This window comes from Eptatretus burgeri, chromosome 2 (genome assembly GCF_056783735.1).
Source record: "Eptatretus burgeri isolate ZD-2024b chromosome 2, Ebu_testis_v1, whole genome shotgun sequence".
NCBI lineage: Eukaryota > Metazoa > Chordata > Myxini > Myxiniformes > Myxinidae > Eptatretus > Eptatretus burgeri.
Genome location: NC_140962.1, coordinates 152,422,105 through 152,436,834, shown reverse-complemented (window position 1 = coordinate 152,436,834; position 14,730 = coordinate 152,422,105). Strand labels below are relative to the sequence as shown.

The following is a 14,730-nucleotide window of genomic DNA, read 5'->3' as shown; positions in this document are numbered from 1 at the left end:
ATCAGCCCCGTGGCTTCGCTCTCTCATCTTTGACCCTCTGCCTTCGACCTTTCACCTCGCTCCCCATTGGCCCGAGAAAAAGTGGGCGTGAATGCTTTTTGATCCATAAATTTGCATATAGCGACCACCCTCCAACGCCCTGGAGGCGGGGCCAAATCGCCCCCCGCTCACCGATTGGACGGAACAAAAGTGGGCGTGTGTCGTTTTTGATCCGTTTTTGAAGTGGAAAATCCGTGGTTTTGTACACGCTGTTCGGCGCGCGCCCTGCACGAGTCCAACACCGGTACCCACAAGCGGCGCAAGAACGGTGGCGATGCGACGGTTGCGAGGTGTGACGTGAAGGTCGTGGCGGTTGTGGTGAAGCGGCGTTGTGGTTGGTGGTTGATGTTGTGACTGGTGGTGGTAACAATGGCGGTTGGTCCAAATTAAAGATAGTAAAAGAAAAACGGCTATCCTGAAGAGTCGCAGCACGCATAAATGACATGTATTCCCACTAGACAACGGGTTTGGGCCTAACTACACATGTACTTACCGAGATATCTCACCTAAGGGACCTGAATGGTGGTTTGCGAATTTGGTAACCACAACAATATATATATATATATATATATATATATATATATATATATATATATATATATATATATATATATATATATATATATATATATATATATCGTTTTTGGCCCCATCTCTCATTGGTGAAGAAGAACTTATAAAATTTTAAAATTCTCGTGTCCGGATTTGGATCTTCACCAAAATGGAATCGATTCGTCCTTGTCAAACACCCTCCTGTCCAAGTTTCATCCGAATCCGTCAATAACTTATTTGATTGGTCGAGATGGCATAAAATGGTGTGATATTTTGTCCAAGTACTGCTAAAGGGAAGCTTTATGAAAGTGCCAAGAAGGTGATTTGTGTTCCACAGTGTTCAAGTATATAATTCAGTTTAAATAAAAAAATATTTTAAAGGCTGTAGAAAAAAAAAAATCCTTGATGCAACGTCTTATACAACACCTTATTTAACACCATTGAGGTAAAAAAAATTATCTTGCATCTCTCTCTAGCAGTAATAAGAAACGTGCAGTTTTTTTTTTTTGTATACCTTGTCGAGGCTCGTATGAGAGCGAACACACAGTTTAGCAGTAATTTGGCAAATTGTATTGAATCTCATCCCAATTGTACATAACATGCAAACTGCACCAACTCCTTCACCCCGCTTTTCGCTTCACGCACGTGCGGTGTAATAAATTCACAGGAAAACTCACCCCCAGAAAGGAAATGACCTCCAGCTCCTGCAGTGATGTTTGCAGTGAGGATTCTGCTTTGCAGAGATACCCCATCTGTTGCTGCAGCTTCTCAATCTGCTTCTCGAGCAAAAAAAGCTTCTTCTCTTGCACTTTGTGGACCCGACTCTTCAGCAGATCCACAGCTTCATCCACATATTGGTACAGCATCCTTCGCTTCGCCTCCAACCGGTCTTCAGTCCCTTGGCCTACGTGCTGAAAGGAATTATTGTTCGATTTTAGTGAGGAGTAAACAATAAACTTCGAGGGAAAATGTAAAATTTACAAGGAGTGAAATGAGTTTTCGATGAAGGGGTCAGGTTGGGAAGGACACAATGAAGTAGGAATGGACACTTATCTGTAAAGCTTTTTCGGTTCAGGATTCGAATGAAAGAAATTCTCAACTTTTACCAAATCCAGAATCGTAGAGATGGATTTTAACTTGCTCACATTTTCAAGACAGAATCGTTGATCAAACATAAAAATCACAAGAGATGAAAAACTCATTATAAACAACTTCTTAATCAGAAATAAATATTCACACATATGTAAGTATTGATAGAACGTCAAAGCACTTCAAGGCCTTTGGCAGAGTCAAATGATTATCACACAAGGGGTACCAGGACGGTGCTTTAACCAACGCAGAACACACACAGCGCTTGAGAATCAGCGGATATTCCAAGACTGCATATCCATGGATATATTATTAGACGAGCAAGAGGGTGTATCCATCCATCATGACCATACTCTGTACAGTGTCAGTGCTGCCAAAGCAGTCTCCTGGGCTATTGGGCACAATCCTGGACAGGTCGCCACCCTGACGCAGGATACTCGAATGGCTCAATCATCCCAGCAAGCTGGTACTCATTTTGCCAACATCGGAGGGATGACAGGCTGAGTCAACCCCACCTGGTATCAATTCAACAGCAGAGCAGGATTTGAACTCAGGACTTGAGGATTCCAAGCCGGCCGTCCTTACCATTAAGTCAACACCAGGCATGTGGTGTGGGATGGTGGTGGGTATTGTGGGGTGATGATTGTGGGGATAGTTGTGGGTATTGTGGGGGTGATGGTTGTGGAGGGGAAGGGTGTAGGATGGTGGTGGGGATTGTGGGGGTGGGTTGTTGGAGGTTTGGGTGTTGAAGTGCTGCTGGACGGTGTTGAAGTGCTGCTGGACGGTGCTGAAGTGCACCCAAAGAAGTGTTCTAGGCACTTGCTTTCCCTTCAGTTTTAACTCCCTGTGAAGTTCTGTGTGGGGATTTAAAGCTGACTATGGCCCACTTGAACTTCAGGCTTCTTTCCACAAAATGATCCAATCCTTACAGCAATTTCTTGAGCAGTTTTTGTTGCCTTGAAGAGCTCCTCCAGCAGTTTGGTGGTTAATTCTGCCTTTTCTGGCTCTTCGTCATATTCTTCATTGTCTTCTTCATGAGACGTTTGGGTCACAAGTTCTTCAAGTTCTGCTGTGGACAGTTCTTCTACATGGGACTTTTACAGTTCTTCAACTTGTTCTTCTTCCATGTCATCAAATCCTTCCCCTCCAATATGTTTTGCAAGATCAATGATCCTCTTCACCACTTCTTTCCGACAAGAGAAACCTCTGAAATAATGGGCAATCGCAGGCCGTAGCGTTTAACAGCAACAACTGAGGATCTCACTTCTCACTTCTTCCCAAGCATGTTTGCTATTCACAATGGCATCAAAAATGTTGAAACTTTTCCAACAATCACTGACTGTTCGAGCTGAATCTCTCTCCATCATAGACAGGATGTGTGCAAAACTCCTCCTGGTATAGTAAGACTTAAATGTTGCTATCACACCCTGGTCCATGGGCTGCAACAACGATGTGGTGTTCGGAAGCATGAATATCACCTTAACATTAGGATGGCACTCAGTTAAGGATGATGGATGTCCTGGTGCATTATCCACAATAAGAAGCACCTTGAAAGCAAAGTTTTTCTTTGCCAGATAACCCTTCATCTCACGAATGAAGTTGTTTTCAAACACTTTGTCAGTAACCCAGGCTTTTTTGTTTGATATCACATACTGTAACACTGGCAACATGGACTTTGTCTTGCCTTTCAGAGCTCTGGAGTTCTCTGCTCTGTCGACAAGCATTGGCTTGCATTTGAAGTCCGCAGCAGCATTGCTACAAAAGAGAAGGGTGCATCTGTCTTTTGCAGCTTTAAATCCTGAGACAGTTTGTTCTTTTTTGGAAATCCGGGTCCTATTGGACATTTTCTTCCAGAATAGACCTGTCTCATCTGCATTGAAGACTTGTTCTGGCAGATAACCTTTCTCCTCTATCAGCTTCTGAACCTCTTTTGGATATTCTGTAGCTGCTTCTACATCAGCAGAAGCAGCCTCTCTCGCCAGCTTGACATTACGGAGGTTATATCTAATTTTGAATTTGTCAAACCAGCCCCTGCTTGCTTGAAAGCATGATGATGGTGCTGGAGAAGACTCCGTTTCTTCTGTTTCTTCATCAGGTTGGGCTTCCTTCTTCAGGTCATTGTAGATGCTAATGGCCTTTCTTCTTATCATGGGCCCATCAACTGGAGCAGTTTTCTGGTTCTGATCTTTGATCCAGACACTCAATCTTTTCTCCATTTTTTTCAACAAGGGTGTCTCTCCTGCGTATGATGTTGCGATGGAGGCTCCTGCACGGACGCTGGCACGGATTTTATCTTCGGCCTTCCGTACCGTCCTAACGGTCAATTCATTCATGCCATATTGCCTGGCCAAAGATGAAGCAGAAACTGATGATAATTTATTCAGGATATCAAGTTTGACCTCCATAGTCATTGTATTCTTCCTCTTCTTGTCTGGTTGGTTCAAATTGGGTCTTTTGGGAGCAATAATTGTCGACTTAAGTTCACTTAATGGTGGCAAGTTCGAAGATGGCGACAGGTGGCAGCTCATGCCGCGCGTGTATATAAATGAAATAGTAATTAAGTAAAGTAAAAGAATAAAATCTTTGGGAAAACACCGGAAGTTTTTGCCGCAATTAATCCAGAATGTAAATTCTAACTCAGATCGCGATGATGGCAGGTGGCGACTCGTATCATCGTATGTATAAATTAAATATTAATTAATCCTTGTCCATACAAGGGGTCTTTTTAGCCATAGAAGACCTCCCTTGTGTGGACAAGGGTGAAGTAAAGTATAGTACAGAAACAAGGAATAAGAATGATATAAATCTGTCGGAAAACACCAGCCACAATCGCGTAAATGCGAAACACACCCTTGCGTTGGGGAGTTTTGACGCATTTAATTCAGCGTGTATATTGGAAACCGCGATCGAGGAAGCCACGTTGGAGGAAGTTTTACTGCACTGGGAAAGCTCGCAGGGAGGTTTGTTCACGGTATGCACATTCTTCTCAACACTAAAAGCTTTTTTTAAACCTTATCTATACTCTGATAGCACACATATGCCCTGACCAAAGGGTCACATTCTCTCTACTCCCTCGTCTGGGCCATTTGGAACGAGGCTCAGATCAGGAGCTGTTTATCATCCTGTGTTTGTGATTTTAAACCCTACAAGACCCATCTGTACTTTCTCAAGAGATCTCTTAGCTTGTCATTGATTGATCAGTTTCCTTGGAAATGATGCTGATCGAGTAAACCATGCCTTGCTAAAATTACATATATACTCAATGTAACCTCACATGTAGTGAGAGATTGCTTGGAATTTGCAACAGGCTTTCTTCCCGCACGTGCGTCACTTTTATTTTATTTTATAATAAACAACCTAAACTGGACTACAAAGTCTTTTCTGTTTTATTGGTGTTCAAAACTTCCTCGGCACTACGTGTACATAGACCATGCTACTCTATACATTCCTATCTGCTCTATGGTAACATCGAGCCTTGCCTCCACCACCCCCCCCCACCCACCCAAACAAAGGTAACAATATTTTCTACCCCGATTAACTCTCCCAAAGCCCATCTCTTTCCAAATTTCCAGTTTTTCCTTCCACTTCTATGAATGAGAGTTTGCAGACATATCCATCTTCTTCGCCCCCATGTTCTTAATTCCGTAAGGTCTCACTCTATATATTTTTACCCTCCCCCACCCGACCTCAGTATTTTCGCTGTTCTTTTCATTCTGTTATGTCCTGATCCATTCAGTGTTGTCACTCCTCCAAAAGCCTGGACTCTATATATTGTCGTGGTTCTGCAAAACCACATGCCTCCAAAGCAATGGCACCCAACATACAGTGATCCCCAGGCAGTTATTTTGTTAGTCTCCGTGCAGTCAGATCTTCCCCTCATGTCTAGTGGGTGAACGGGATGAAGAGCGTTGCGTGGGTCTTATAGCTCGGTCTTATGATATCTCTAACTTCCATTCAATCCTGATTTCCATTTCAACCCTTTACTTTTATCCATGGAACAAATAAAATCAAGCAAGCAAGCAAACACACACGGTATGAATAACAAGCACCCGCGCAGCCTCCCAGGAAAGAAACACAATAGATACTGTGCAGCACGCGCATGGCGCACCCTTTCATTCAAATCTGCGCGCCAATTTACAACATTTCACATTGCTCACCAAAAACTTATCACCTCGACCACCAACATCTCCCACACACGGGAAAAATATTCCTGCGCCTCCTCATACCTCTGTATCGATACAATCGCCACTAAATAGAGGCATGCTGCACGGCTCAGGTTACTCGGACCGCGTGATGCGGGGACAAGCCAAGAACGTCAGCAGCACCAGCCACATCTTGCCTGAGGTTCCGCGAATGTGCACGCGGGATTGATATGACCCTCGTCCAGTCGCCAGAACACGGCAAGACGGGCAGCGATGGGGGTGATGGTGGGGGGTCGCGGGAAGAGCGTTCTGGGAATTTGGTACGGAGCTCCGGGGCTGTGTCGCGTTGGATGTGTGAATGAGACCTCTTCCGGCCCCAGGAGCCTGGCAGGGCGTGGCGAGGACTGCTGTGGCCCAATAGGGAAGCGTGATTCAGGTCATGGCGCTTCCCTTCGGGTCGTCCCCCAACCTTTCGCCCAGGGCTTATAAAAGGCAGATCACGAAGCCATCCACCCTCTGTCGCCTGCCTGCCTCGCCCTCTGTTTTCGCCTCTCTGCTTCACCTTCTTCACTGCTCCTCTTTGTGTGCCCGTCACTGGAACTACAATCGTGGTTGGTGTGTGACACACGTTCTTCTGGGGACCAGTGTGGACACACGTTTCCATGAGCCCTGGCAAAGTGATTCAGGAGATAACGAGCCGACTCTTGAGGTGGGAACGCTCAATCGGAGCGTCCCACGGAGGTACACGCTACACTCACAGACCTTTGCAATACTAGGCTAGGAATCTTTAGCCTCACGGATCTTCTCTCCTTTCTCTTTCCACCCCACTATCTCGTCCCCTTTGGACGCACAAAAGAACATCCATTACTGATTCGCAATCACAGTTTCCTCTGGCAGAACAACACACCCCACATATTGCACTACACCACACCTTAAACACCAGTATTTCTCCCTCCTACCTCCCCCAAAGCGTACTGGGTTGCGTTGGTCGACCAACCGCGCCAGGTATTGCGAGGCCGTTAGTCTTCATCTGCTCTTTCCTTCTGGCTATCTCATCTTCCTCGGGTGTGTGAATGTGACGGCACCTGTCGGAGCATAAATTAAGATTGTAAAAATTCTAACAAGATAAGTCTGCTCTGTGTCTGCTTTTGTAAATTGCTTGCCTTTTGTCGCACCCCACAAATTCCTTGCTATCCCTGCTGTACATAATAATAAACCCCATTCACTGTGCCACATACCTTTCCTCACCTAATTGTAAATAAATGCTTGTGTAGACATGTTCCCAGCTCGTTTTCGACTTTTCCTTCATTGATCCAGCATGGTTCATATCCTAGCTCAGCCAGAAAGTTATCCCCCAACAATCTATTTTGTTAGCCGGTACGTCCTTGGGCAGTTACGCTTGACTGCATCTGATTCAGTCAGGTGATCTGGTTTGAACAAGGCATGCCGAGGGTGTGTTCCCCAGTAATTAGATCACATGACCATTAGGTAACCGATATTCATGAGACGGAGGGCCCTAAGTCACGTGGTCGAGTTATTGGCGTTTACAGTCGATTAGTAACCCGCCGCATCACGGAGTTATTCGTGCGTGACAGCCTGCGATTCTGGAGTCTGGTGGGAAACCGAGGTAGCTTACGCCACCCCCCCCCCACCCCTCGTGGTTTTCTTGCCCCCGACCCAGGGTCCGCAAGAATATATTAAAAAAAAATTCCGCCACTTATAAATGAGCAGATTTAACATGGGTGAAACTGCAGAAACTGCAGAAAAGGAAAGTAACGAGCAAAACACCTCCTTACTCTGGTGGTCCGAGGGTATCTTGTAATGGCCTACGTGTCCCGATTCTTGAATAAAGAATGTTCCAGGCAGTTTAACCAACACTTTCAGACGTTTAAATAACTTTTCCCTTATTTTAAAGCACTCCGAATGTGACGTTAAAAACCGTGCCTTCTCCGCATACAACCACCCCTTCCGCCAGACAGGGCAGCACCACTTTCGCTCACTTGCAGCGGAGATGACGTGACACATGAGCAGAGCATAAACATGCATGAGGCAAAATATGAATCTGCACGAGGCAAAACATGAATACTGTACACGTTTTACATTAAAACTTGGGAACAACACAGGGGGCATGCCCTCACCACCCCATAAAAAAAATTAGAAAAATTGAAGTCAAAATATGCATTTTGGGGGTGATCATGTCCAAATTGTAACAAAAAAAAAACAATGCAAATGAAAGTGATATTTGCGGAAGAATTTCTTTTCATTTCACGTGAACATCCATTGCAGGGAAGATCATTTTCAGTTCGTTGATCCAGCATTTTGACATCATAAAATAAGTGAATACTGAATTCCACATGCATTGGCATGACTTTTAATACAAGTGTTTGATAAAGGTGGGCGAGGGTGTCACGAGTCATGCAATAGAGAGGTTTATCGGAATCACCCTCGCTCGTGGTGTAAAACCATAGCATTCACCTCCCTTCTCGTCTGTCTGTCTGTCTGTCTGTCTGTCTGTCTGTCTGTCTGTCTGTCTGTCTGTCTGTCTGTCTGTCTGTCTGTCTGTCTGTCTGTCTGTCTGTCTGTCTGTCTGTCTGTCTGTCTGTCTGTCTGTCTGTCTCTCTCTCTCTCTCTCTCTCTCTCTCTCTCTCTCTCTCTCTCTCTCTCTCTCTCTCTCGCCTCCTCATGTAATGTCTCATTTAAACTCACACGTCATGTAATGGAGCGGTTTCACGGAATTACCCTCACTCCATGAAAACCAGAGCAATCACTTCCCCTCATGATTTTTGCAAATCTCTGAACTTGGCAGACATTGGACTCATTAATGCCATAAGGTCTGATAAAAAGATCTCGCCTCACACCCTTTGTTGTGCGCTCGTGGCTATTTTGATTAGATTACATTTCCTGTATCAAGTGGATTTTCGTTATATCGGATAGAGTGTATTCTATTAATTAATTTATCTGCCAGTTATCATGTCCATCAATATTTTGTCCCAGGATTCTCTGTTTTCTTCGTCTTGTGCCTTCTTACAATAAAACTATTATTGGTGTGATGACCAGCCATTGCAGATTTCGTAAGTGAGAAACCATTTCGGCATGGCTTGAATTGCAAATCCCCAGGGGAGGTTAAAATTGGAAATGTTCTCGAAAAAGAGACACACGGAGTTAACAATTCTATCCACCCCCTCCAGCAGGGGATCAGCAAGTACATACCAGTCCACGGATACAAGGCAAAGTTGCAAGTCGTAATAAACAAATTCGTTTTAAAATATTGATTTTATTTGCATTTATAATTTATAATTTAATCCCTGGGCCTGCCACAATTTTCTCAACCCACACCTGCCCCCAGTGAAACTGACGGATTTATTTAATGTGGTGGTGGTGGTGGTGGTGCAGCACAGGTATGATGGGCAAAATTGGCCTCCTCCTGCATCAAAGTTCCTTGTTAGGATTTATTGATCTCTCATCAATGTGGTCACAAACCTCATCGTGACCAACAGACATCATCAGCTTTTACAGCAGAATCATGTCTTTACCTCTTGCAATGTAAAGGTGGCACTTCGGTATTTTTTATGAAGTTCATCGGAAGGAACGGCAATGGGAAAAATCCAACAATGGACGTCATTTCCATATTTACCGACATAGACAGCCATTCTCCTACTTGACAGACGTCTGTTCGTGGGAACATGCTTACAAGCATTTTTTTTGAACCCGGCTAACTTCTACCAAAACTATCTCATTAAAAAAAAAAAACTACCATGGGAGTCATTCAAGTAATCCTGGCCATGATGTGTTAGCATTGCACTCCAACTGGATGAAATGGATTAATAATCGAATCAGCACATGGGAATAGCACCTCAATTTCCAATAATCGCGGCTTGTTTTTCTGACGACGAAATACAGAAACCTCCGTTTTGGTCGTTACAAAAATATAGCTTTCCATACACATACGGAAGACTTTCATCCATGATTTAAGCAACAACTACACAGCATTTCAAGAAGAAAACTTTCACATCTCTGTTCGGTTGAAATGGAAAAAAAAAATCAGACCTTCCTGGTTCTGGAATAAAATGGTTGTAAAGCTTAAGTGATCGGATGGCAAGTGTGGAAATGGGCAGAGGTGGCGTTTGTGCTTCTTACCTGTGTATCCTTCACCTCATTCTCCAGCTGATGGAGTTGGGACTGAACGTGCTGCTTTGACTTTGATACTTCAGGACACTTTGCAGTCAAAATGCCCTGCAAATAAATAAATAAGGTTCAGTACAGAAATAATGTGCACCTTTGTTGTGAAACAATAAGACAAAGGGAATGCTGCAATTACCATGTCGCACAATGCCCCAGCAGCCTGACAGACTGCATAAACTGCCATAATTCGAGAAGTATGTCGGGCTTTCAAAAAGATGCATGATAAATATACTCCCAATAGTGAAAGAAACACTCTCATGCTTTATTGGCCCCCATTGGACTTAATCTCCAATGGGGGCTTATGGGTTTGGTCTCGATATTTGTGTCCGTGTGTGCGTGCATCCGCAAACATATCTTAGACATGTGTGGACCAATTCCATTCGTACTTGGCAAAAAGACAACAAATGATGGCATACAGACGCACATCATTTTGTTTCACGATGTGATCAAAGATGACCAACTGGCAGCCATTTTAAATGTAAAAAATAAAAAACCCCGGTGTCGAACACGTCCTCAACCATTTCTCAGACAAGCATTTACGGATTTTGTTCATACTTGGCACACAGATAACACTGGTCAACAATTTTTTTACTTTCTGAATGTTGTCTAGATTTCTACAAGTGAATTAGGGTATACTGGCACTGCTGAATCAGGAAATGGCATCCGTTTCTCTCCATCAGGTCAGGTTTTTGTGCTAAGTTGATTTGAAAAAATCAGATCTTGTGACAAAATCAATTACATTTTTGTGGCATTATCAGCTGATTTTTGTCAACACATATCATCCTAAACATGTTTTTAAGAAAAAAAAATGTTTTGCCAACAACATTTATTGATTACATGATAGAAACATCGATTACTGTCATCTGAATGGTGGGCATTGATAAAGGTAAGTACAAGTAAATTGCATGTTGCGTCACCACTGTTCAAACTTCAGGGCTTGAACTTCCGTTTCTTCGAACTCCTGGAATGTTCAGCGGCAGGGAGGTCTCTCTTCAGATTCCAACAGTAGTCAGCCATCATGACTGCGTCCCAGCGACCCTGATACCTGGTCTCCATCTCCTTCATGTCCTGATGGAATCTCTCCCCCTGCTCGTCACTCATTGAACCCAGGTTCTCAGGAAACCGGTTCATATGTGAAAATAGGTAGTGCATCTTGATGCTCATGTTGCAGCCCAGGTTTCTGAAAGCAGTCAGCATGTTGTTGACAAGTTCTGCGTAGTTTCTGGCCTTATTGTTGCCAAGAAAGTTCTTCACTACCAAAACAAATGTCTTCCACGCTTCCAGTTCCACTTCGTTCATTGAGTTTTTGAACTCTGGATCTCTGATGAGCTGACGGATCTGAGAACCATCAAAGATGCCAGCTTTCAACTTCTCCATGGTCAATCCTGGAAAAGCCTGGCACAAGTAAGTGAAGCAGTCACCATCTTTGTCCAGAGCCTTGGTGAACTGCTTGATTAAGCCGAGCTTGATGTGCAGCGGTGGGAAGAGTATTCTGTCTCTGTCCACCAGAGGGTCGTTGATGACGTTCCTTTCTTTGCATGGCACCAATTCCTCCCGCACAGGCCAGTCCTTCTTCGTGTAATGCTGAGCACGGTCCCTACTATCCCACATGCACAGAAAACATGGGTACTTGGTGAAGCCAGACTGTTGGCCCAACAAAAAGTTCACCATCTTCAGGTCAACACAAATAAACCACTTATGCTGATCATAACCAATTTTCTCCAGCACGTACTTCACCGCTTCATACTTCTCCTTCAGTGTAGTAGAGTGAGCGATGGGTACAGAGGCAAACTGGTTGCCGTTGTGTAGCAGAACACATTTCAGTGATCACTTGCTGCTGTCAATGAACAGTCTCCAATCTTTGGGTTCGTACTGTGGCACTCCAAGCTTGAGCAGAAGCTGCGCAATATCAGCACAGTACACCAAGTCCTTCTCTTCAGAGAAAAAACGGAGGTACTCTTGATGCCTGTTGCGGAAGAAGCTGATGCGAGCACTGTCAGAGAGGAGGTTTTTTTCCTTCAATCTGGATGCCAACAGTTCGGCAGAGTCCTTTGACAAGCTGAGGTCGCGAACTAGATCATTCAACTCCTTTTGGGAAAATGGATGTGGAGCATCATCTTCAAGAACCACTTCTTCTTCATGTCCTTCAACACTGGAGGCATCTTCATCACTAATGTCAGGAAGTTCGCCGAAGATAGGCACTGGAATTGCATCACAATGAGCTACAGGACGACGTGCTGATTGAAGATCAGGATACTTGAGGCTGCCCCGGTTCTTTCTGTTGATTCCAGACACATCAACAGCGCAGAAGTAGCAGTCAGTGACATGGTTTGTCGGCTCCCTCCAAACCATGGGAATTCCAAACTTCAGACCAAATTCCAAACTTCAGCCTCACCAATTTTTGGAAGATTTTGAGGTTTTATGACTTCAAACTGATCCCTTTTCGACATAATCACCCAGAACTATCGTACCTGAATACTTCTTGTCATTAAAATAATTATTTCCAATCAAAACAATTATTTGACATGACATTTTACCCCCACCAACTTCTTCTAAAATGCTCCACACATGCGTACATGTGAACAAAAATGTAAAAAACGACATGTGGCCATATCTCAAAAACTTGACCTGATTGAACAAAACTAATGTGAGTTTTGGATTCAGCGCATCAGATTCGTCCTAAATCAGCTTAAAAAATGCAGACAACAAATTTGTTGTTGACCAGTGTAATGAATGATGGCTTGCATATGGACGTCGTTTTTTTTTCGAGATCACATCCAAAATGGCCGACTGGCGGCCACTTTGTTACTTAAATGTGCCCCCAACCATTTCTCAGAAATGCATGGTCCGATTTTGTTCAAACTTGACACAAGCACAGTGCACATGATTGCATACATGTGCACCTCACTTTATTTTGCGGTCTGATCAAAGATGGCTGACTCGTAGACTGGTGGCCATTTTAGTTGCACATAAAAACAAACTAATTAAAGGTAGTCAGCATGGGTTTACCAAAGGTAGTTCCTGTTCAACAAATATTTTAGAGTTCTATGAAGCAGTGTGATTGGGTGGATGATGAAATGGCAGTGAACATAGTATATCTCGACTTTAAGAAGGCATTTGATAAGGCACCACATCGGAGGATGTTAGCCAAAGTGAGGGCTTGTGGAGTGGCTGGTCAGGTAGTTAATTGGATTGCAAACTGGCTTAGTGATAGGAAGCAAAGAGTGGCTGTGAGTGGGAGGATGTCTTGCTGGGAGGATGTAAGTAGCGGGGTACCTCAGGGATCAGTACTCAGACCATTACGATTCATTATTTACATCAACGATTTTGATAATGCGGTAAAGAGAAAGCTTTCCAAATTTGCAGATGACACAAAGCTTGGAGGTGAGGTGGATAGCAGACGGGGTGTTGATGAGATTCAGGAAAGTATCAATACTTGCAGAGATTGGACAAAATATTGGCAGATGTAATTTAACCTGAGCAAGTGTAAGGTGTTGGGGATGGGAAAGAACAATGAAAATGGAGATTACAGGATACAAGGGGTCATTTTGGAGCGTGTCACACAGGAGAAGGATTTTGGGGAGGTAAGCAGGCAGCACAATGCCAGGCACCTATAAGTGGAGCAAATAGGGTTTTAGGCTGTATTTGGAGGGGGATCATTTGTACAGGAATTTAGTGAGGGCCACATCTCGAATATTGTGTGCAGTTTTGGTCACCACAACTCAGGAAGGACATAGACGCCATTGAGAGGGTTCAGCGCAGGGCTACTTGATTGATTCCGGGCCTAGCTCGACTCAGCTATGAGAAGCGGCCAAGGACACAGGGCTTTATACACCAGAAAGGAGGCAGTTACGAGGAGATATGATAGAGATGTTTAAGATAATGAAAGGTAGAGATAAAACAAGTGCAGATGAATTAAGTATTTAACAGAGTCGACAGTGATAGGATCAGGGGCCATAGCCTGAGAGTAAATAAGAGGAGAGTTAAGATGGTAGGAAGGCAGGGGACTTTCACTCAGAGAGTAGTTAATGCATGGAATGGTCTCCCTGGAAAGGTAGAGGTAGCAGAAAAAGTAGATAAGTTTAAATTAGAATTAGATACGTACCTGGAAGTTATGGAGATCGAGGGGTATGGGGATGTTGGTCGGACTTTTTGGTGGTTTGAGCATTCATGGGTGATTGTGTGCATGTGTACGGAGTGCTGTTGGTGGGGGTCTTGTCAAGGGGGGGTTGTGTGGTTGATGTTGTGTGTGTTTTAATCAAGCCCATGCCCCCTCCCGTGAGGGGGAAAAAAATACAAAAACAACAAATAGAATATATATATATATATATATATATATATATATATATATATATATATATATATATATATATATATATATATATATATATATATATATATTGTTACGGATTTTAGAATCCGGTCTGATTAATGCAGTGGTTTTCAAACTTTTTTTAGTGGCGACCCAATTTCAGAACCTCTCTACATCACGCGACCCAAAAGATTCAAAACTCAATTCATAATATAGAAGATAAGATGTCATATGACAAGAACATTTACTGTTTACTTTATTCACCATCGTCATGTTTTCATAGACGAGTAAACGGAGAATAGCGGACAGTATCCAAATAGTACAGTTGAATGTTTCAGAAGTTTAGTCCGAATGACATTTAGATATATCAGTGAGAAGGATGAGCCTGTTTTTCAGAAACCAACTTCTCTATTC

At 43.5% G+C, this 14,730-nt stretch overlaps 1 protein-coding gene across 4 annotated transcripts in view; it reads right to left on the bottom strand.

Moving 5' to 3' along the window:
- The window catches only part of LOC147033580 (E3 ubiquitin/ISG15 ligase TRIM25-like), an 81,433-nt gene that overhangs the window by 35,703 nt on the left and 31,000 nt on the right, over positions 1 to 14,730 (bottom strand). For all 4 annotated transcript variants that reach the window (XM_085856693.1, XM_085856675.1, XM_085856702.1 and 1 more), the window contains exons 3-4: positions 9,960 to 10,055; positions 1,269 to 1,502 (exon numbers count right to left, since the gene is read on the bottom strand). In XM_085856693.1, the coding sequence (XP_085712819.1) occupies positions 1,269 to 1,502; positions 9,960 to 10,055 (330 nt within the window). The remainder of the gene's footprint in view (positions 1 to 1,268; positions 1,503 to 9,959; positions 10,056 to 14,730) is intronic.